This window comes from Xyrauchen texanus, chromosome 2, assembly GCF_025860055.1.
Source record: "Xyrauchen texanus isolate HMW12.3.18 chromosome 2, RBS_HiC_50CHRs, whole genome shotgun sequence".
Taxonomy (NCBI): Eukaryota; Metazoa; Chordata; class Actinopteri; order Cypriniformes; family Catostomidae; genus Xyrauchen; species Xyrauchen texanus.
In genome coordinates, this window is record NC_068277.1 from 49488637 (window position 1) to 49514162 (window position 25526).

A 25526-nucleotide genomic window follows, 5' to 3' on the forward strand; every position below is an offset into this window, starting at 1 on the left:
AAGAACAGATGACAGAAAAGCCATCTATGCGCATGTATGACACGCTGATACGGAGGTGTGCAGTCTCGTGGAACACGCATCTAAAAGGTTCTCAATCTTTTTTGTTTCTGTCATGTGTTTTTTTTTATGCAAGAACATTTTCGTCTATAAATACTGCAAATTACCTCAGACATCTCAGCTCAGGAGGTGCTTTGAGTTCAATTCACTTTATTTCCACAGAGCAGTTCATTGTGATCACAACTCTGCAGTCTATATATACATCTGTGATTAAAACATAAAAATGCACAGATGAATTTGGTTCTTTGCCAGAGAGATGTTGCCCTCCACAGCTGTTGTAAAGCCAGTTTTCAAAAAGAACAACACACATTTTAATTGCACTTAATTTTTTTCCAGTTTCATTTACATTTTTTGTTAAAATAAATTATAAATAAAGTTAAAAGTGTCTTGATTTATTGTGTAGGCTTAACCCTAACCCTGCTTAACAAAAATTTCCCCATAGTACTACCTAGCGTCCAGCCAGCGGTAATACCGGTGTTCGTCAGTTTCCTGTGAAGTTTTCTTTTCTGCGACCTACAGACCATCAAATCTTGGTCGACCAAGACTCTTCTCATCAACTAACGTTTGGTCCACTATTAGGGGGCAGCCCTATAGTTTAATGTACATAACACAGATGAATATAATGCATTTCTTTCATACACAGTAGCCCAGGCGAGTTTTATTCGCTTTTAATCATAGCATGAATGTCGAGGCATCCTTGGAGGCTGATAGCATAAAAATGATCCTCTCATTACTAAACTGACCAATCAAAATGAATATTCAAACGATACAACTTTAAATATGTGCCAAAAATTGCCTTTTTTAATGCTTTTATTTTGAATTTAGAAATAGTACATGGGATATACAGTCAAGAGACATCCTAATACAACATAAAATATACAAGTGAATGAATAAGTAAGATATAATGAAGAATCAAATATTTTATTAGCCTGAATGGATTTATTTTTCGATTACAACCGGCTAACTGTACATTATCCCACTTATTACATAGCTACTAAGCAAATAAACTAATAAATGGACATGAAACATTGATTTGCATTGAAATTATGTTATTATGTGAGAAGAAACAAATTGCAGAACAGTTGAAATCCACCTCCAATTTCTGTTGGTGTTTATTTTGTAATTAATGACTGTCTGACTGCTCATTATCCAGCTCATTAAAAGACTACTTGCCAAATAAATAAATAAATGAATGCACATGAAACATTGATTTGAGCTTAAATTATTGTATTAGCTTACTTGTAGAGATTGCACAATGATCCGAGAAGCAGGAAAGATGGCTTGCAGTACCCGGATGTGTGGTCTATGTGGATGTGCATTTGTTACTCAGAGAGATCAGACCACTAGATGGCGCTATTGACTAATTAGAACAGTGTATTCCATATGTAATAAGTACAAAAAATAAATAAATATATATATATATTCATAAATAAACTTATTACAAATATAATGAATAAATAACACCTCCAGATAACATACTCTTGTTATCTTTCCACTGGTGCTTAATGAAAAAGGCTTAATTGAGGCTAAATTAAATTTCCATCATTTTTATAAGTAACCTTTCAAGCCAATTAGAGCGTATTATCTTAGTGCATCATCAGCCATGCTTGTGGTTAGCATGATAGGTGAAGAACGACTTTCAACTGTAGCTAAAATATCAATTAAAAGTAGTGAAGGATCTCAAAATATGTGAAGAACTGGAGGACATGGTCGGAAACAAAGGAAGGAGCTGAGGATGGAGTTGCTCTTCACATATGTTGGAAATGGGGCCTTTCACACTGAATGTGTTTTACGTCCTTCTGTGCTGCTTTAATTGTTTATCTACACAAACTTTCGCTAGATGGGAGAATTTGACTGTTGTACTGCATTTCGATTTGGTTAAAAATAGCTTAAACTGTTAAAAACGTGTCTCTTGACACCTGCATACTGTTATATGGGTTGCGCTGCATCTAGATCCCACACTTGGGGTAAAAGGCCCCCCAGGGGTTTTATAGTGAAATAATATAGATATAGGGGCAGTAGTTACAGGCTAAAATGTGTCAACTTGTGCAAATACTGTACTTTTGAGGCAGCAAGATGTTTTTTGAGCAACAAATCAGAATAGTACTTATTCTAAATAACCACTTAAATTATATATCGCATCTGGCATTTCATAATATCTCAAGTGTACTTTAAAAAAAATCAGGCAATGTGAGCCCATTTTGAACATCTTTCATTACAAATCTATTTCCCTCTTTTAATGGGGGGCATTAGCCCCTGCAACAAGGGAGCTATGTACCCCCAAATACTATCCTCTCTAAATACTATAACTTATTGAACAGTTATTGTAAAACCTTTGATTTAATCACCTTGAAACAAACTGAAAATGACAAATATGTATTTTGTCTCTAAATAAATGTAACAATTTTAGGGATTTTCATTATCTACATAAATTTGCAATATTTAAAAAAATATTAAAAGTGATATCAAATTACCTCAAAATCAAACTTTAGACATGTAGTCTAAATGCAGTGACCTCATGGATCAGGAACAAATGCTGTGGTAGGCTTGTTTGAAATTTTCACTTGCAGTCTGTGGGATGAATGCATGTGACCAAGGCAGTGACCAATGAGCTTCAGGCTGAAGTTCAGTTCAAAGATACGTTTTACAGAGGACAGAAGCAAAATATTTTTCTGCAGAAAATAAGACATGGGATACTTCATATGCCATTGTCTGAACCTTGGACTTAAGATGGACCACACCGAACCAGGATGGACTTCAAAGACATAAACAATTTTATTTGCATGAACTGTAAGATTAATGACCAAACACTGTCCCTTAACACTTACTTAGTTTAATAATTTTAAACCATGACTTTAACTATACATAAGTAATATTGCCATTATATTCATGATGTTAGCCAGAGGGGAACTGGCCCCCACAGTGAGTCTGGTTTCTCCCAAGGTTATTTTTCCTCCATTAATCAACATTTTATGGAGTTTTGTGTTCCTTGCCACAGTCGCCTTCGGCTTGCTCACTGAGGTTATAAATACAATTATTATTTCATTACTTATTTTTAAACACAATTCACAATCGTATTTTATCAAATTACACAATGATGGTGCCAACATGCTTTTGAATGACAAATTAAATTATATATTATAATGATTTTATACAGTATATTTATATATTACTTATGATTATATCATAATTTATTTTATAGATACAGCATTTTTGATAATGTACTTCATAATAATAATTGTACTTAATATGTACATTTAAACAATAATTGATTGTGATTTGTCAATCGCGGCATTCTACTGTCATATATTTTTGAATGAGATCGTTCATCTGTAATCATTACTTACAAAAATATTTAATGTGTAGTTATTTACCAGGTCATTATTGCAAAATAAACCAGTCCATAGGTGACTGTACATTATGCTTTACTTAAACGCCTATTCATATAAATGTATACGATTTCACACGTGTAATAAGCAACTGTAATGTGCATGTTCTTACCTATAGATACCACTGGAGAGTTGCCAATATCATAAATGTGGTTTCGTCAAAACTTTCAGCGCTTCTACCTCTTTCCATGTGCAACACTAATTGTTGTTCATGGTTATATTTCACACAGTGCTCTTGCTCTCGGCAAGCTTCAGGTTGATTGCCTGCAGAAATGGGACGTGACAGTGAAGCATTGAGAAAAGACTAAGTGTGACAGACCCAGCGACTGAGGAGGGCAAGTTCAACAAAAACAGTCACTAAGTGTGACACTCCCCACCCAAATCGATTCGGCTAGTGTGATGCCCGCCAGATGAAAAACAATAGGATCACTGCAGCTGTGAAGCCAGCTGTCACTTTCAGCTTGAGCAAGAGAGGACAACCCCCCTGTAGTGGTACAGTGATAAGTCACAGACAGCTGTTCCTGTAAAGTTGTTATATAATGGCTAACTGGACATTAAATACATTTCTTAAAATAATTTTGTCATCCGATTTTGTACAATTTATGGCGTGTGAGGACTATGCCCATTTTTAGCATGCCCCTCATTTGCATCTATCAAGGCTTTGTCAAATAAACATCATAGTTTAGCTTGACAAACTTTACTTTGCTCTATTTTGCTGTTAGTGTATTGTACATGTATATAAAAAGGCAAAACACAGTTACTACATATTTAGTCCAAATGGACTCATGACCGAAATCAGGTCTCTTAGACTATGATCTGTCCTGTGGCAGATGAGTCAACCATGCTGAAATTAAAAAGAAAACATGAAATTGTAGTAACTATAAAATCCACACTAAAACCAACACAACTTTGTATACATTTTTCTTAGTTTCAGGGTTGGTGTAGTTACTGCGCTTTGCCATTGTAGGACAATATGGATGAGTGCTTGTGAATGAGGATATATACAGGTCCTTCTCAAAAAATTAGCATATTGTGATAAAGGTCATTATTTTCCATAATGTAATGATAAAAATTAAACTTTCATATATTTTCGATTCATTGCACACCAACTGAAATATTTCAGGTCTTTTATTGTTTTAATACTGATGATTTTGGCATACAGCTCATGAAAACCCAAAATTCCTATCTCAAAAAATTAGCATATCATGAAAAGGGTCTCTAAACGAGCTATTAACCTAATCATCTGAATCAACTAATTAACTCTAAACAAAAGATTCAAAAGATTCCTGAGGCTTTTAAAAACTCCCAGCCTGTTTCATTACTCAAAACCGCAATCATGGGTAAGACTGCCGACCTGACTGCTGTCCAGAAGGCCATCATTGACACCCTCAAGCAAGAGGGTAAGACACAGAAAGAAATTTCTGAACAAATAGGCTGTTCCCAGAGTGCTGTATCAAGGCACCTCAGTGGGAAGTCTGTGGGAAGGAAAAAGTGTGGCAAAAAACGCTGCACAACGAGAAGAGGTGACCGGACCCTGAGGAAGATTGTGGAGAAGGACCGATTCCAGACCTTGGGGGACCTGCGGAAGCAGTGGACTGAGTCTGGAGTAGAAACATCCAGAGCCACCGTGCACAGGTGTGTGCAGGAAATGGGCTACAGGTGCCGCATTCCCCAGGTCAAGCCACTTTTGAACCAGAAACAGCGGCAGAAGCGCCTGACCTGGGCTACAGAGAAGCAGCACTGGACTGTTGCTCAGTGGTCCAAAGTACTTTTTTCGGATGAAAGCAAATTTTGCATGTCATTCGGAAATCAAGGTGACAGAGTCTGGAGGAAGACTGGGGAGAAGGAAATGCCAAAATGCCTGAAGTCCAGTGTCAAGTACCCACAGTCAGTGATGGTCTGGGGTGCCATGTCAGCTGCTGGTGTTGGTCCACTGTGTTTTATCAAGGGCAGGGTCAATGCAGCTAGCTATCAGGAGAGTTTGGAGCACTTCATGCTTCCATCTGCTGAAAAGCTTTATGGAGATGAAGATTTCATTTTTCAGCACGACCTAGCACCTGCTCACAGTGCCAAAACCACTGGTAAATGGTTTACTGACCATGGTATTACTGTGCTCAATTGGCCTGCCAACTCTCAAATGGGAACTCTCAAAATCACAAATCTGGGATATTGTGAAGAGAAAGTTGAGAGACGCAAGACCCAACACTCTGGATGAGCTTAAGGCCGCTATCGAAGCATCCTGGGCCTCCATAACACCTCAGCAGTGCCACAGGCTGATTGCCTCCATGCCACGGCGCATTGAAGCAGTCATTTCTGCAAAAGGATTCCCGACAAAGTATTGAGTGCATAACTGAACATAATTATTTGAAGGTTGACTTTTTTTTGTATTAAAAACACTTCTTTTATTGGTCGGATGAAATATGCTAATTTTTTGAGATAGGAATTTTGGGTTTTCATGAGCTGTATGCCAAAATCATCAGTATTAAAACAATAAAAGACCTGAAATATTTCAGTTGGTGTGCAATGAATCTAAAATATATGAAAGTTTAATTTTTATCATTACATTATGGAAAATAATGACCTTTATCACAATATGCTAATTTTTTGAGAAGGACCTGTATTACATGAGCATTCTTTTGTCTGTAATGGTGCAGTGTGCGTTTATACAGGTAATGCTATTGTCAGTTGGTGCTTTTGACCTCAGGTTGCCCCTTGTCAAAATGGCAGCGAATCAGTAGAGGCAGGACACAAACACAGAGTAAAAAACAAAAAGCTTAATTAATAAAAAAAGACAAAAACTGAAACTACCCCAAAGAGGAAAAAACGAGGTAAAGAATGGGTTGGAGGAAAAATGGAAAAAACATGCAGGACCGACTGGACGGGGAACAGGACCGACTCAAACAAGACCAACAAACAAGACGAACTGGCACTGGACAGCACACACAAGGAGACTAAAATAGGTTAACAAGCAGGGTAGGTGTGACTAATGAAATTACAATGGGCAAACAAGGAGGCGGGGTATGATGCAGACTGCGAGACACGAGGAAAACAGAAACAAAACAAAACCACGTGCCCTCACAAAAACAGACACCCGAATGGCTCGAGCACACATCGCCAAGACAATATGTCAAAATGCGCTCATGCCAGCCAACAGATAAGACGAGAGAAAGCTTGGCAATGCCAATAAAGCACTGTCATGCATTCTCACACGAGACAAAGCCTGAGCGTACATCGCGAGGCAAACACCACGGGATACACGCAACAGGCGACAACACGAGACAAGACACCTGTGTTAGAGTTTGGCTACAAATAAGCCCGACAGCTCAGACCAAAGTGACGGAACCTCAGCACAATGAGAAGACAGATCGCGACCCGGGCGTACGGCACAAATTGAGCGCAACGCCAAGCGCATCCTTGGTCGCTAGAGTCAGACAACAACGATTGATGTGAGTGCATGCTGCCAAGATGATAATCGCAATGCACTCACGCCAATAAAAGATAGAACATGGAGCATGAGTGTCTGGATCACGACTCCAACCCAAAACGGAACCAGACGGGGAAGTCAGGATCAAGACACCGTGCTCCGGACATGAAACACAAGACTGACCGAAGAGCGCATAGCAGGGAAACCATACCAGAAACCATGCGCTCAAACAAAAGACAGAAAACAAAACACAAGACAGACAAAGAACAATGATGTCACGACCCTGTCACACAAAAACACAGAATGACAGGGTGACAGGATCGTGACAGCCTCTGTGCAGAATGCTCAACAACTGAGCCAATCTTTACTGGTGCACTTCCTCTGCCCCTTCCTTCCTCTCCCTCCTGTTTTTTAAAAGAAGATTGTTTGATCACCTCAGAGGGTCCTGGAAATTTTGACGTGGTATTTGAGGTCAAAGAGTAAACCTTTGACCTCAAGGGAGGGTTTGAGGGGGAGAGTGTCTACAGGTATGATGAGGTGGTTCAGGAATTTTTGTGAAAGCACAAAATGAGCTGTTGTGTTGAGAAACATACAGTAAAAACATTCTGGGTCTGAATTTGTGTGTAATAGCAAAGGGATGCAGTAATGGAATGTTGTGTGTGTGTGTTTGTGTGTGTGTGAGTTGTTGTTTTTTGGTTATACACTAGTAATTACGATTTTTTTGAAAATGTAAAAATGCAGAAAGTTTTTTGTGAGGGTTAGGTTTAGGGGGTGTGTTAGGTTTAGGGGCTAAAATATATAGTCTGTACAGTATAAAAATGATTATGTCTATGGAGAGTCCTCATAATGATAGGAGTTCCAACGTGCGTGTGCATGTGTGTGTGTGTGTTTTCAATGTGCATGAGGCAGGTTGTGGCAGTGTTATTATAGTTATAATTGAGTATTTATTTCTATTATATATTCAATTTGTCATTCCAAATTAGTTTTCATTTTCTCAGTTTCAGTTTAGTTTGTTTTTTATTTTAGTTTTAGTATTTTTTTTATGGCTGCCAAAGCTGAACGTTTACTGGTATCATTTAAAAAGTCTAACATCATTACATTTCTCAGGGGAGTCTTGTGATACCTCTATCTAGTTGTATTATCATGTTTAATGCAAATTTGATAATACAGGGTTACTATGGGTAAAGTCACAAAGGACTTTTAAACTTGATCCTCACTGTATCCAAATGAATTTCCTTTAATCATAATAAAGGGTTACTACACTAATCTTTGGGAAGTAGACAATTAAAGGGATAGTTCACACAAAAATGAAAATTCTCTCAGCATTTACTCACCCTCATGCCATCCCAGATGTGTATGGCTTTATTTCATCTGCAGAACACAAACAAATAATATTTAGAAGAATATTTCAGCTCTGTAGGTCCATACAAAGCAAGTGAATGGTGGCCAGAATGCTGAAGCTCCAAAAAGCATATAAAGGCAGCACAAAAGGAAACCATAAAGACTCCAGTGGTTTAATCCATGTCTTTATAAGTGATATGACAGATCAATATGTAAGTATTTTTGACATCAGCAGTCTTCTTGGTGATCAGGACTTCAAGCATGCACTCTGCCAACTCTACTAGGAAGTGCAATCGAGCTTGAAATCATGATCATTCCTGTAGACTGCAACTGCAAGATGTACAGTGAAGTAGGAGTTCAATTTTGGTTCCAAAATTGAGTCGATCGCTTCAGAAGACATTAATTAAACCACGTATGGGCTACTTTAAGCTTCAATGCTTTGGACCCTGTTGACTTGTGTTGTATGGACCCACAGAGCTGAAATATTCTTCTAATATCTTTGTTTGCGTTCACCAGAAGAATGAAAGTCATACACATTTGGAATGGCATGAGGGTGAGTAAATGATGAGAGAATATTCATTTTTGGGTGAACTATCTAACTTTTTGAGGTTTTAAGTAGATGATTTTACTTTGTGATGTGTGGCAGAGCTTATTTCATGACCACCGGTGGGAAAAGCAATGGCAAGGAAAATTACAAACAATTTTGAGGTGTAATGCTTGTAAATCAAATCCGTAATTTGGTAAAAAAGAGGGTCTTCAAAGGTTCCATTTCCCATTATTAAGCATTTCTTAATTTTTGCTTTTGACTAAAGTTGAAGACATACCAAGCTTTCTTCAACATTATGATGTTAGGTTATGTGTATTTGGATCATAATTAAAAGTTGTCCCACTTTGCCCATATTCACACTAGCATATCAAAGTGTGTGTGTGTGTGTGTGTGTGTGTAGAGAGAGAGAGAGAGAGAGAGAGAGAGAGAGAGCGAGACAGATTACAGGAGAAAGAAACCGAGAGATGTGTGTGCATGTTTACGTTAAGTTAAAAAGAGCTAAATCCCAAAAAGAGCCCCCTTTGCATACCATAAGTGACACGTAATGCGAAACGAGTTATATTTTGTCAAATAAAGTGCTGCAAAACAGAGCCTCACAGATATCAGATATTGCTTAGATATAATACAATTACTATTGATTATTATTATTAGTAGTAGTAGTATTACTGTAAAATTGAGATATGTATGCATGAGACCATATTGATTTCACACCATTTGAGCCTTTTAGTCAGCATGAGCAGGTGAGTGTACATATTTGCAGAATTAACCTCTGTGTGAGCGTGCGTGTGTGTGTGTGTGTGTGTGTGTGTGTGTGTGTGTGTGTGTGTGTGTGTGTGTGAGAGAAGGGGCGGGGCATGTGATGTTTACCAGACAGATGTCTGTGATGAATTGATAATGGAGAACAGTGTTGTGGCTTAGAATGCTAAAGCTTCAGCCTGCAGTAGAGGGAGAGACCTGCCCTCTCCACCGCAGTGTGTGTGTATTCATGTGTGTGTGTCTGCAGCCAGTCAGCAAACTCCTCTCACAAGCAGCCTGGGCTCATAACAGGATTTTACACTCATTTATTATCCTCCGCTATTTATTACTCTCTACCTTAGTTCCCATCTTTTCCTTTTGTGAATAAGAAAGTTGACACTCATCTGTCCTTGGGAAACATCCTTCCGCCACCAAACGCACATCGTTTTTGAATGCACACTAGATTCCATGTAGCAAATCTTTGTGTTATTGGCGGTGACAGTAAACTATTACTGCCGTCGTCTTACGTCACCTTTCTCACAGTGAACCTCTCTCTCTCTCTCTCTCTCGCTCTCTCTCCTTCTTCACCTTATAATGTCTGCTTTTTCTTACCTCCCCTCCTCTCAGTATTCCTCTCCAGCTCTCTCCCTTCTATGTTTCTCATTTCACATTCCCTCTACCTCTTTCATTATCTCATCTTCTTTTATCATTACCTCACTCTCTCCTTGTTTGCCGCATCTTTGCTCCTCATTCTGTCCCCCTCTCTATCTTCTCTCCACTCTCTCTCTCTCTCTCTCTCTCTCTCTCTCTGATCCCCTCCAACTGCAACAGCTCCACCTCTCCTCCGATTCACTCAGCGGCGATAAAGCATCCACCTCCCTCCTCTATCTACACCCTCCCTCCCTCTCTCTTCCACTTTCAGCATTTAGTTTTTTCCATACGTTCAGCGTTCCCTGGCTCTCAGTGAAATGAAAACAGTGCCTCCACTCTGATCGCTGGAATCAAACAGGATAGAGCGCATGCTCTCTCTCTCTTTCTCACACTCTCACACACACATGCACCCTCATACACTCACATTCACACAAATAAACAGACTCAGTCTCGCCGACTTCTCCGTGTCAAGCGGGCACACACACATGCATGCACTGCTGTGCTCACACACATAGACGCACAAACACACTCTCAGTCATTGTCAATTTGTGTGGCTTCAACCTTGGGATGAGGTGATGTTTTGGGACAGGAAACACGGAGCTATGGGCAATTCCCAACGGCGGGCCAAAGGGAGGCATAAAACCAAAGGGGCAACAGGTAAAACACACACACACACACACACACACACACATCACACCTAGACATGTGGACACCCTGCAGCAGATTTGCAAACGCTCATACATGTACACTACCTTACATGTAAGCCTAACACATACACATACGGGTGAAATTGTTTTTACAATGTCACAGTTTTATTTTGCTGCAATTTATGATGTCTTCAGGTTGTCTATGTGCATTCATGTGCGTGTTCAGTATGTTTGAGTGTTAGTGTGTGTACATGTGCACGTGTGAGAATATCTGTTAGTGTCAGTGCTTGGTTTCTATTGGCTAGTCAGTGTTGAGCTGTACATGGCTGTCCATGTTGAAAAGACCAGGTAAATCAGCATGCAATTCCTGGTTTATGCTGGTTTGGTGCTTGTCTCGCTGGTGGACCAGCATAGCCATGTTGTACGCCTGCAAAAATTAGCAGGTGACGCTCGTCAACTAGTACGCTTTTTTCTGGTAATGCTGGTTAAGTTAGTGAAAAAGCCTTGTTGGAACACTTGTATCCCATGTATTCAAAACACAAAATATGCGGTTTTCATAGTCAGGGTCATTGTAAGGTTTTAAAATCACTGCTTTCTCTCTCTCGTAATCGTTGTGAGCTCTTTGAATCATCTTGTGCTTTCTTCTCTTTATACAAAAAAGGTGGCGAAAAGGACCAAAGGAGTGACCAGTTCTGAGAAGAGAGGATGATGAGAATGAGAGGGATCAGAGAACGAGGAATAAAATATAAGATGAGATGAGAAGGAAAGGGGTGGCAGGAAATGGATTGGGAGGAGAGAGGTTTAAGACAAGCGATGAGTGAAGGCAGTTACCGAAGGCAATCAGGATAGTGTCATTGTCTCTGTGAATGAGAGAATAGGACACACATGCACACTAAACAGGTGAAAGCAAATGTATATCTTCTAACACAATCACACTCTCTCGACAACATCTTGGACACTAGTATCGCAGATCAAGCTTGGTACTTTACACACAAAATCGTACACAAATCTTAAACAGAATGCACAAAAACACACACATAGACCTACTCCAGGGAACAGAGATGACCAGCTTTTTATGTATGATGCTTAAAACTAGTGAGCTTATAGACATTTTGACATAGCAGAATAAAGCATGCACATTTTTGTCTTTCAGGATTTGATTTATAAATATTGGTTGACTGGTTTCTTATCCAGTGTCCACTGTGCATTGTATGTTTTTACTGTATGGTTCAGAAACAGTGTTTCAGAATAAAGTTACCGATTCTATTTCTGATTCCAATTCTACTGATTGTGATTCTTATTAATAATTCTATGTCTGATTCTACTGATTCTGGTTGCGTCCGAAAACTGGAAAACGCTGCCTTCAGAGGCTGTATATGGAGGTTGGATGTAAATAAGGTGCTTTTCAAATTGTTTTGAGTCCAGATTCTTTAAGAGTTCCATTCATTTAAAAAAGCCGTCATTAACTGATTATGCAGCAAGTCAGCTGCCTACATTTTTGGATGCAGACACTATTACTGATTCTAATTCTATAACATAAGCTGTGTCCCAAATGATGCACTACACACTTTGCTCTTAAAGAATACAATATGCACTCAGCCATGTAGTGTATACATTATCAAAGCATAGTATCATCCTAAATGCAGCACGCATTCGGCCTTTAGCAGCAGACGGAAGTGACGTTTCAAACGCATGCAATTGCAATCCTAGCATTAGCGCTTGGCTAGCCTCAGTTCAACATTTGTATCTCAAACAATGTACATATCCACACAGTGTGGGGTGATGGTAAAACATTTAACTCACATTTGTAAGGTGCTGTCTTGAAGTTTCGCTAGTTGCTACATTCTCCATTGTTTACGATTGTTTTCTCGGACCAGCATCGCAGCAACTCCACCCCTTCCGCAACGTACGGCAATTCGCGAGTGCATGAACTCTGTTTTGACAGATGAAGAAGAACATCATCAGGGTACTCATAGTACACTACTTTTAGTTGCATTTTCAGTGTACAACACACTCAGAGGTGGGTAGTAACCTGCTACATTAGAGTAGGTTTAAAAGTGGGTACTTTTTACTTTCACTCAAGTAAATTTAGAATGAAAAATGTACATTTACTTTGTTACAATGGGCGGTATTCCTGTTGTTACATTACTAGGTTTAATTTTAGTTAATGTGTAATTTATTGAGAGATTATTGAATGGGACATTTACGACAGCAGAAGTTCACACAGCTGTGTGCGCTGTCACAGACTATCACTCAAGCCAAGTCAATCACTGCTGCTGCATCATGCTCTTCAAAAGTGAAACATTTTCTTTGCTCCGCACAGTTAAAAAAAGAATAGTTTTGTCATTCAGTGCCTTCATTTAACACCAAGACAAGCAGATATTTCAAGATTAAAATTGAAGCTCCAACTTAAGGCAGCACGTCGAATTAAGTTGTGGATCTAATGATTACGCTGGCTTTTCTGTGACCATGTGATGGCCATTTTCAGGGTGATTCTTTAAATATGGGCTCTTATGACATACATTTTTAAGTGTACGTTTTTAAATCAGTGCAGCAATATAGCAGTACGCTTTGTCCCGCATGTCATGAGCAGTATTTATGCATTTACCCCACGCTCTCGCACTGAAACCTATTGCAGCTAATTCAGAATGATTAACTGCATGAATCCATGTAAAATTCCATATTAAGTGTAAATACCTTTTGCTCTGCGGAATGTGTGATTGACAACTGGAGTGCGAACAGACAGCATTTCATTTTCTGTGCGTGTGCACAGCGAGAGGCGTGCGTGAGAGATGTGCGGGAACGAGGCGATCGTATAGCAATTAATGTATATTTTAATATACAAAGTAAACACATTTTATCTATTGTACATCATTAACTGAGGATGAACCCAAATGCGGAAACTTTATTAACACTGAGAAGCACAACAGGTAGAAAACTTAACTGGAGAAAGACTTGATGACAGTAGACAAGGATGCAACTTGCAGCAGACTATATGAACACTGATGAACGAAGGCAGAGGCGAGGGAGGATGATGAAGATAAAAGCTATGCGGGTAAGTAAACAACATCGCGTAGTGCGGTCTGTAAAGTCCTAGTTTAGACTAGACAATGAATACTGGGCTGACGTGAGAATATATGCTGTCATAGATGAGGTGCATGGTTGATTACAGTTCTCGGGATAGTGAAACGTGAATGGGGGAGAGAGAGAGAGTTAGGTGGAGGTGTGACAACATTCAACATGAAATAAAACATTGCAGGAGTGAAGGAAGCAGTAAATTCTCAGCTCGTATGTCTTCCCCATGGTGGATTATGGGCAATTAACCATCATTGAGTGTACATCAAATGTACACTCAAAATTAGAGTGCATTATGGGCAAGAATGAGTGAACAAAATTAGGGAACGAGTGGCTCACTCAGAATTCAGACACTCCTACAAAATGGCGGACACCTGAAATAGTGCACCTTATAGTGGATAGGGGGCAGTTTCAGACACAGCAAGTGTTCCGCGACAGGGGTTGGTGCCCTAAGCAGGCTGCATACGCTGCGTTTATTGAGCGGCGGTACTGCTGTACAGAACTAATATTCTAAATGCTTACGACACTGAAAACTGTAACTACACTGAAATAAGAATCCAATCATGAGTTTAAAAGCTATGAAATAGTGAAAGTAGGCATTAATAAACATTTTATATATTATTTTTCAGAATTATATATAATGTCCCTGTGGGACAAGTTCACGTTTTCACCGTAGTAATTACTAGAAACGTTTCCAAACCTCTCTCTTCTTATTGACAAATTCATCCAGATCTGACAAGAGCCCTTAAAGGGATACTTCACCTAAAAATGTAAATTCTCTCATCGTTTACTCACCCTCATGCCATCACAGATGTGTATGACTTTCTTTCATCTGCTGAACACAAATTAAGATTTTTAGAAGAATGTCTGATGTGATAGGTGTGGATGATAAACAGATCACTTTCACATTCTTCTTCTTGTGTTTTTGGTGATTCGCATTCTTCACTGCATATCGCCTCCTGCTGGGCAGGGAGAAGAATGTATAGTAAAACATTTCAAATATTGATCTATTTCTCACCCACACATATCATATCACTTCTGATTTAACTACTGAAGGCTTATGGTTTACTTTAATGCTGCCTTTCTGTGCTTTCTGGAGCATCGAAATGTTGGTACCCTTTCACTTGCATTGTTAGAACTTTTACTTGAGTAACTTTTTTTATGTAATTGTATGTTTACTTGACTACAGTTTTTGGCAATTCTACCCAACTCTGCTCACACTTAACAGTACAAAATGAAGAAGAATAGTGCAGAAGTGTGTGGTTTGGGACACACCTTCATTCTGATTTTACTGATTCTTAGTATTGATTTTTATTCTATTTCTGAATCTGATTCTAATTCATGCCATCAGTTTATATGTGCAGTCTGTTATCTTTCTCAGAAATGTTATTGATGGATTAAGGGGCACAGCATTGGCACTGAAGTATCCAAAAGCATATCAATAAAAGATATGTTTGAATTATTTGAATCTTTACCATAGTGTGAATTTCACTGCAAACCATTTAGCATATTTCAAACAATCGGTGATGTTTGTATGCTGTCTTGTGAATGCACCACTCTGTACACACATTCCTTTCTAAACGCACTTTGTTTTCATTCATACTTCTTCACACTGACGTCATATTTCCAGAGAAGGGCCGTACCCCGACATGAACAGTGTGTGAGAGAGAAAGAGAGAGCTGTGTTTTGCTGAGTGGGACCGGGCAGTTGTTGTCATGGCAACGGACAGGTGGTGAAGCCAGTCAATTGAAAGCCTGTTCGATGCTGCCTGTATGTGTAAGTGTTTGTCTGAGTGTGTGCGTTCTCACACTGCGTCATTGTTCGTATGTCATCCTCTGAGATTGACTTTGTTGACTTTACCTCATATAACTGCATATAAATGATCTTACAGAAATTCAACATAAGTTCTCGTTATTCAGGCAGATGTTCAGAAGAAAGATGTCTGGTATCTTTACAGAAGTGTGTGAAATCTCTCACTGTGCGTTAGTCATGTCACATCCACACACTGAAACCTGTATTTGGTCTGTTTAATTTGTTCCAGTTGTGTAAAATATTTCTGCTCACTGATTTATCAGCTCTGATTGTTTTGTACAAAAAGACAGATATATCTGGTTTGAATATTTGGGCATTTGGTATTGTATACGTGCTTCTGAGATAGCGCTTCTAATCTGTGTGTCTTTGACCTTGGATGTCTCAAGCAACTTGGACATATACGCTCACTGAGCACTTTATTAGGAACACCTATACACCAACATATTCATGCGATTATCTAATCAGCCAATAGTGTGGCTGCAGTGCAATGCATAAAATCATGCAGATATGGGTCAGGAGCATCAGTTAATGTTCATATCAACTATCTGAATGGGGAAAAATATGTGATCTCAGTGATTTCGACCGTGGCATGATTGTTGGTACCAGACGGGCTGGTTTGAGTATTTGCTGTAACTGCTGATCTTCTGGGATTTTCACACACAACAGTCTCTAGAATTTACTCAGAATGGTGCTAAAAACAAAAAAACATCCAGTGAGTGGTAGTTCTGTTTGAAAATGGCTTGTTGTTGAGAGAGGTCAACAGAGAATGGCAAGACTGGTTCAAACTGACAAAAAGGCGACAGTAACTCAGATAACCACTCTGTACAATTGTAATGAGTAGAATAGCATCTCAGAATGCACAACACGTCCAACCTTGAGGCGAATGGGCAACAACAGCATAAGACCACAACGGCACTTTATTAGGACCATAGTGTTTAAACAGCTGTTGGTCAGAGAGCAATCAGATAATCCCATTAGCTATATCAAGTTGTGTGTTCTAAATGCATTGATATGCAACCACAATATTGCAGAAATATATCTCAGTATATTCTAATATGATTCCCTGGTTGCTTTATGCTTTTAAATATCACTATTTTTTTTTTTTCAAATTTCTTTTCTACTTAAAGGGATAGTCCAGAAATGAATATTCTGTCATCATTTACCCACCCTCTTGTCATTACAAAGGACTTATCTTCCGTAGAACACAAAAGCAAATGTTTAGGCGCAGTCACATTTACCAAGGCACTGCAAAATTCCATGGGCGAAGGCGTGGGTGTATATTAAGCGCATGAGAAACCATCAAAAAAGTAATTGCCAAGCAGCATCTTTTTAATGCTTCACTTTAAACTCTGTTAAAGTTCAAAAGAAACTTGCTGCTAAAATTATATCCTTTTCCATTGTGAATATTCAGTGTAGCGGTGTACGAAGCTCCGCCCACACTAAGGTCACTGTCAAACAAAACAACTTCTTATTGGCCATCATGGCGAATTCGCATGTCAAATTTCACAAAATTCTTCACCACCAGAAGTCCATTCATGATCACACGGATTCTCATTGAGACTGTATCTCGCCCGCGAAATTTCCCCTTAGAAATGTTAAATGTGACCGCACCTTTTGGCAGTATGCTATTTTCAGTCATCATTCACTTTCATTGCATCTTTTTTCCCAAATAATATTGGTGATTGGTGACTGAGGCTGCCAGTCCTTCACATTCTGCCTAAAATCTCCAGAAAGTCATATAAAGGTTTGGAACGACATGAGAGTGAGTATATGATGACATCATTTTAATTTCTGGGTGAACTATCCCTTTAAAACATACTATTATTTTTTTTTTTGTCACCTTTAAGTGTTTTGTCTACAAACGTGCTGCTTTTATGGGTCTCATGTTTCGCTTGAGTGGTTGGTTAATGTACAGTAGCTGTTGAAGCACTGTGTCTGTGTGTCCTGATGGACTTTGTGGTCTGCTGTGAGTGCCTTTAAGTGTTTCCAGGCGTCTCATTGGCTGCTTGGCTGTCACCTCCAGCAGGACAGGAAGGCACTAGTGAGCATGGGAAGGAAAAAGCAGTGCTGTGTTGACAATAGAGTGGAGAGGGGGAATAGCTAAAACATTGTCTCTCCTTCCCTCCTTATGTCGGTCAAGTTTGGTAACTCTTGTGGTCTGTGCTCCTAGACTATAGTAGCTCTGTCTCTCGATCTACCTATCTCTCTTTCCACCTATGGATGTTATTATGGAGAGGCTTGATGTCTTCAGAGGAAAAACAGGTAGGGTTAGTGATCCTATGTTTTCTTTATGTTCTATGTAGGCCACAAGTGGCATGTGTTACACAGAGAGTCTAATAGGATCATATCTTGAATATTTTAAATACAGAAACCCACTGTGACTGCTGGAAGTATAAAGATACTCTGTAGAGAGACACTGAGGTCAGACAGTAATGCAGGAGGATGGCTGTCAAGTTTATTTGAGATGGAAGATCATCTGCTCTCCTGAAGCAGGATTTTAGAGCTTATGCTGTCAGGATTTGTGTTGTAGAGGCTGTCGTCTGTCATATCTGAATACAGGTTTAAGTTTTGAGAGGTTTGTACAGGACAGCATTCATCCAGTTTGCACTAATGAAGGTGTTGGCTTGGATTAAATGCTTTTACTGCAAGAAATCTTTTTCTTAATCAGTATTTTTCACAAAAAATACCTAAACATCCTAAAAACAGGGTACATTTAGTTGAGATGTAAACTTGTGTCTAATAAAAAATAATTATTTTCAGAGCATTTAGCTTTATTTTTCTTACTCCACAGAAACGTAGTTTTTTTTTAAACATACATCTATCTGAATTGTTTATGCTTAAAACAAGAAAAAATATTTGTCTATATATTTGAATCATAAAACACCTCTGTGAAAGTGATCCTGGGTCACTGAGATTCATAACAGTCTCTCTTTCTCACAGACACACACAAAACATATTTAAGCACAAGGCATTGGGCCAGTGCCCATTTGCCATTCCAGTTTTCACTGTCCTGTTGGTTCATATGTCAGCTCTGAATTCCAGCCTACTTTTTGGCAAAATTATTGGCAGTGACATACATTTTGTGTTTTGCAAAGTTTTCTGCTTCAGTTGTTGTGGTGATGATTCATATTGTTTCTAGATTATTGTGCAGAGTAATCAGGTGCATTTTAAATAATTGCAAAAACATTATGACAAAAACCCAAATTTCACTGTTTTTTGGCCCTAGTACAAAATGATGAGCTAACATCATTTCACTAATCATATTAGCAGCACCTGGGAAAGTGTGAATAAGTACTAGTCAGGTGAAATCACTCTATCATTCTGATTGGATTATAAGAGCAGACTGATTGCTATAAAAGTAGGGAAGAAGTGCTTCCAATCATTGTGTTCTTGTTAGCAATGGTTACTCTAAAAAAAGACGTGCAGCCATCATCGCTTTGCATCAAAATGGCCTCACATGCAAATAAATTGCTGCAAAGAATATTGGACCTGAAAGAACCATTTACCAGATCATCAAGAACTTCAAGGAGAGAGGTTCAACTGCAGTGAAGAAGGCTTCAGAACATCCCAAAGTGTCTAGCAAGCACCCGGACCATCTCCTCCTGAGGAGTCAGATATCGAATCGTGTCACCACCAGTGCAGAGCTTGCTCAATATTGGCAGCAGGTTGGTGTGAGTGCATCTGCATGCGTGCATCTGCATGCACTTCTGAGGTGAAGACTTTTGGACAATGGCCTGGTGTCAAGGGCAGAAAGAAGCCACTTCTCTCCAAGAAATACATCAAGAACAGACTGAAATTCTGCAGGAAATCAAGGATTGGACAGCAGAAGACTGGTGCAAAGTTATTTTCTCTGATGAAGCCCCCTTCCAACTGTTTGGGACATCTGGAAAATCGATAGTCCAGAGAAGAAATGGTGAACGCTACCATGAGTCCTGTGTCGTGCCAACAGTGAAGGGGTTGCTTTTCATCCAAAGGAGTGGGCTCTCTCACAATTCTGCCCAAAAACACTGCCATGAATAAAGAATGGTATCAAAACGTCCAGCAAGAGCAATGACCCAGGAGCAATTTGGTGATGATCCGTGCATTTTACAGCATGATGGAGCACCATGTCACAAGGCAAGAGTAATAATGAAGTGGCTCGGAGATCATTGCATTGAAATTTTGGATCTGTGGTCAGGCAACTCCCCAGATCTTAATCCCATAGAGAACCTGAGGTCAATCCTTAAAAGGCAAGTGGACAAGCAGAAGCCCACAAATTGTGATCAACTACGAGCACTAATAAGGCAAGAATCGATCGCCATCAATCAGGATTTGGCCCAGAAGCTGATATCCAGCATGTCAAAGCGAATTGTAGAGGTTATGAAGAACAAGGGTCAACACTAGAAATACTATAATACTGCATATATTGAATATTTTTGCCAATAAAAGACTTATGAAACACTTATCATTGTTTTCCAGTATACCATAGAAACATGTGAAAAAATAATCTACAAACACTTAAGCAGAAAACTTTGCAAAACACAAAATTTATATCACTGCCAATACTTTTGGCCACGGCTGTAGTCCTACCCCACCACGAACACAGAATAATAATAATAATGGCGAGCCAGATATCTCACACTCACTTGCTATTACTTACTGAACTTATGCACGTTCTCCAATGAATCCCCTCACACATACTGTATGGTGTGAATGGAGACAGACTAAAGATGTGCTGTCATGAAACACATTCACATAGCATTGTTAGAACTTTTGATTAAAGGAGTAGTTCACCCAAAAAATAACATTCTGTCACAGTTTCTATCAAACCCGTATTACTTTCTGTCTTGTGCAGAACACAAACGGAGAATTTCTAATTAATATCGTGGGTCATTATTTTCAATACAGTGGCAGTTGACTTTAAAGCTTAACAAAGAAGCCAAAATTACCATAAATACACTCCATGCTTGTGTTGGGTTTGAGTCCACCTTAGACGAGTCTGAGTCAAGTTCAAATGGGGCCGAGTTGGACTCAAGAATCTGTTCATGAATCTGAATTAAAATTGTACTGTAAACTTAACAGTCGTTTAGCTTATTTTGAACTTCACAAATAAGAAAAACAATGTGTCCATATTAATGTAACAAAAAGTAACAGGCAGTTACCCTCTCTTGATAAACATCTTATTATATATGTCTATTTTCCCAGGAAAAAAATCTATTTAGAATCCAGAAATCACTTTATTTTCTGTATAGTTTGTTAAAAACTAAACAAATTTTACTTAAGATTATATATTTTTTTAGTGTTTAAACAGAGACCATATGATGATGTAATGAACACTTAAACCGAGTCTGCTGTTGAAGTCACGCAGCAGATCTGCTCACACCTCTCTGTAACAAGCAACAGACCCAAGAGCAGAGGAAACAGTCAAAGGATTTATTAACAACAAATTAGAGCAGTCACTGTGGAAAGTCAAAGATCCCGGCACCGGCTGCAGCAGCGGGAAGCGATCTCCGATAGCGTGCATGGCATGGAGGATTCCACGAGTCTGTTACTTGCACAGGCAAGTGGAAATCCCTGACGTATGCGTTTGAAGATTGAGTGTGTGCATTGTGGATGCCAGGAACAGACTCGTAGAATCCTCCGTTCAAGCTTAGTAAGGTGCAGAACAACGGCCAGCTGAGATGGGCGAGCTTACTCCCGACATGCGGGCAGAGACAAGGTTTCCTTCGTGGAAGACCAGCTGACATACAGCAAAACCAGAAGGCAACCACACACCCAACACGCGGGCAGAGACAATTTATCCTCCGTGGAAGACCAGCTGACATGCAGCAAAACTGGAAGGCAACCACGCACCCAACACGCGACACCAAATACACGAGACAGGACCAACTAGGCAGAGAGAGTGAGGTTAGTACTCAACATCAAACAACAATCTACCAAAGATAAGAGAACAGCATCATGCTATGGAAATGTTTTTCAGCAGCAGGAACTGGGAGACTATTCAGGATCGAGGGAAAGATGAATGCAGCAATGTACAGAGACATCCTTGATGAAAACCTGCTCCAGAGTGCTCAGGACGTCAGACTTGGATGAAGACTGTTCCAACAGGACAACGACCCTAAATACACAGCCAAGATAACAAAGGAGTGGCTACAGGACACCTCTGTGAATGTCCTTGAGAACACGTAGGGCTAAAGAAGGGAGTGAATTAGGGGAGAACAGGTGTTGCTCGGTACGCTAATCAGTGGCATGATCAGTGTTCCCCCGGGAACAAGTGTCTCCAGTGGAAACGCCGATCATGCCTGCCAGCCACACCTGCGAGACACGAGTAAGAGAAAATGACAAAACATACAAAACAAACCGACAAACTACTGGAGCTGTGACGCTCTCACACATAATATGTGGAACAGAAAATACTCAATGGATACTTTGTTTATTTAATTTTATTTCTGTTTTGGTAATAGTAAATTTAGCGCAATCCTTTGAGTAGCAGGCTAGCAGCTACAAGTTGTCAGCCGACTCCTTGCATTTCTCATTGCTTTGTGCATCACATATGTTTTACGAATCACAGGGTGCAGCACCTCCCACAGTCCCTTTTCTCCAAAAAAGTACCTGCCCTGGAGTAGGAGCTAAAAAAGTCCCTCTAAACAGCTTAAAGGAACTATAGTTCCTCATGTGCAAAAATGACAAAAAGCAGTAGTACCGAGTACTTCCAGAGAAGTTCTTCTTCATTCGGGGGTAAAAAGAAGTTATAGACAGCCGAGCAACGGTATAATGTTTGCGAACTGCTATGGGAGGCATTTAGAAGTACATTTAAATATGAGGAAGCTACATGTATAACCTTAAAATGTGTTATCGATGACTTTTTGCCTTATTCTATGAGTAGAATTCACATGAGGTCAGTAAAAGAAACTGTTTTAACCACTCAGTGTTGATTTAAAGTGATACATATGCAGTAGAAAATGTTTAATTTGTATTGTTTACACCCTGAATTCATGGCACTATGCGCTAACATGCTATACGTGTCTGTAATATGTGCCTGTTTCACTCTGTTATTGTAATTTAAGATGACTTTAATCAATTTCCATCCACTTTTTGCATTGTTCTGTTATCATTGACCCCCCCAGTCGGAACAACAATTACAACTCTGTCCGCCTCTTACAAAAAAAACAAGAACAAAACCCCCATCAAAACATGGACTTTTTAAATGAAATTTAAGTGTCTTCATATTACATTTAATATATATGACCCCATATTTATATATGACATTATTTATCTGTCTCTGAACACTTGTTATGATACTTTTTCTTAAGTTAATTACTCCCTCCATATCTCTTTCCTCTTATGTCTATTTTTATCTGCACATTAATTATTTTGGCACTTTTGTTTAATCTCCTTGGCACTGAATATTATTTCTCTTGACTGTTATTGCAGTACAATTAAAAAGAAGCTAGTTTTTTTTCTGGTGTCTTCTTATTGGCCAACATCCACTTCAGACACTTGGATAACTTAAACTGTAAATAACATGTTTACAGGCTGGACAATGCAGATTCTCAATTTTTTATTCTATTTGTTTTTAACCAGCATGTCAATCACATGGGATTAATATAACCTGGGGTTATTTTACCAGTCCTTTTGGTCACGCAGTCCATAAAAGTTCTGGAAAATCTTCCTTCAAGAATAATGGTACTGTCGTTGTCTTTAATGAAATTGAGGAAAAGTCGAGTCTCCTCATCACTCCACAGTGTTCTTCTTCACTATGCTGTTTGCTATGTAAATTCTGTCACGTGACAATTTTGGCATTAATGCTATTTTTGCTAGTTTCCAAACTAGTTTTTTTACAACATTTGACGTGTCTACATAGGATTGATGCGCTAAAGTTAGACACTTTTAACGCTAATTTGCGTTACCATAGATTTATTGTAATGAAAAAAAACGTCTTAACTCGTTACATGAAGTTTAGCTTCATACACAAACTCTGCCATTTGAATAAAACATTTTATAGTCTATAATTAAATTATAAACAAAAAAAAAACATTTTGCTGCCTATAATATCCTAATATATTAAGCAGCTCATCAATGCATTAAAGATATAGTAAGTCAATAAAACATCATGTAGGTGCTGTTTTATTGAATCATTTTAGGCTAAAGCAAACAGTGGCTCTTAACTGATGCAACAAAGCCTTTAGCAATAATGATTTATGGACAAGACTTTTTAAAAAGTTAACCAGTTCATTCATTAAGCAATTATGGACCTCCCGGGTGAGGCTTCAAGTTCAAGCTGACAACACTGCATTGACCACAATATGCCTAAAAAGACTTCATAGCCTAATATTAATACTATTTTTCGCAATTTTCATTTTGTGTTGTTTTTTGTAAATATTAAGGGACATGTGGGTGACTTGGCTCAATTCAGTTCTTGATTGTTACTGCAAGGCAAGCACTGGCTTGACTGCGCAAATGCTTAGACTAAAGAGGAACGCAGCAGCCGTGTACGATTTCACTGCCTGTCTAGGCTTTTTGTTTATAGTATGTTCACTACATACCTGTCTTTATGTTTTCTGCCCACATGGTGATAGACATTGGCAGTCGTGTAATCAATGTTATACATTATTCTCCCTAGTAACATTAAAGCATATTGGTTGACTAATGAGTGTGCCTGTGCGTGTGCGTATGTGTGTGTGCTCCACACGGTGGAACAAATTCTGGCTATGACATCAGGGGGTGCTACAGCTGCATGCAGACAAAGACGCATTCATTTTTTTCCCCTCGTTTTTGTTATTTTATTCTTGTTTTATTATTTTATATTATTATTCATAAATGCCATGGATTCTGAAAGATTATCTCAAGTCTCTGTCAAGTCCAAGTCCATAAAAGATTGAGACCCCAGCTCTAGTCCATGTGGCTCATGAGTCATATTCCAAGTCTTCGGAAGGCATATGATTTTAGTTAACAAATTTTTTTGTATTTTCATTAAAATGAAAAAAATTTAGCACAAATTTTTGCATTTACGAGCACTTTGAGACTATGAGACTGAGTTTACAAAACTTGTGTTGTTTTACACTAAAACAATGCAAGTTCTCGCATAAACATGTGTGCCACTGTGAATGAGCTTTTTAATATGAGGAAAGTCATACCAGTAAATTATGACTGAATTTAAATTTTTGGGTGTAATATTCCTTTAAGGGGCATATTGTTTTCTAACCATAAAAAACAGTGTGCAATCCATTTATGTCAAATATTTAAATTGAGTCAATTAAATTCAACTCTCAATCCTAACAATTATGGCTGTTAACCATGAAATCAAATCACCATCGAATACACAAGCAGCTGGTTGTTGCAGCTGCAACACGATATTATATTGAATGCACATGATATTATAACAAAATAATAGCTTTGCTATAATACATTTGATAATGAATTTGTATAATTAATTGGCCAGTCACTATGCTAAATTATACATTTAATGGCTCTATAACCCCCTTGTCTACTGTCAGTTGTTGGGAGTGTTTTCTATATGTTCATTGATAACGACTAGACCTAGAATACAATATTTTGCAATATCAAAAATGATAGGTAAATGGAAAAAACAACAAATCAGAAATTCACTTTGGGGCAATATAAGTTTGGGTGCCATTTTTGGCACTGTGGCATTCAACCACTTTCCTCTGCACATGTATTATACACACTCTCTTAAGTTAGACTTCCAGAGCTCACTGGATAATTATGTATGTAAAATGAGAGAGAAAATTAAGTCGCATAGAATTTATGCAAATTAGTTTCTAAATGAAGCCTTTGAGTCCAGGCGGCTACGCAGCCTGAGTGACAGTCTAAATGCCCGATAGGAAAGATCTGCAGCGAGGGTTAAA

The 25526-nt window shown here is 38.8% G+C and overlaps 1 protein-coding gene across 4 annotated transcripts in view; it reads left to right on the plus strand.

Moving 5' to 3' along the window:
• Positions 1-25526, plus strand: part of nhsl2 (NHS-like 2) — a 118270-nt gene that overhangs the window by 41321 nt on the left and 51423 nt on the right. Inside the window, exon 1 of one of the 4 annotated variants that reach the window (XM_052147060.1) lies at positions 10330-10801. The exons of the other annotated variants lie outside the window; for them this stretch is intronic. Coding sequence (XP_052003020.1) covers positions 10720-10801 — 82 coding nt within the window. The 5' untranslated portion in view covers positions 10330-10719. Of the gene's footprint in view, positions 1-10329; positions 10802-25526 lie in introns of those variants that run through there. 4 annotated transcript variants of the gene reach the window in all.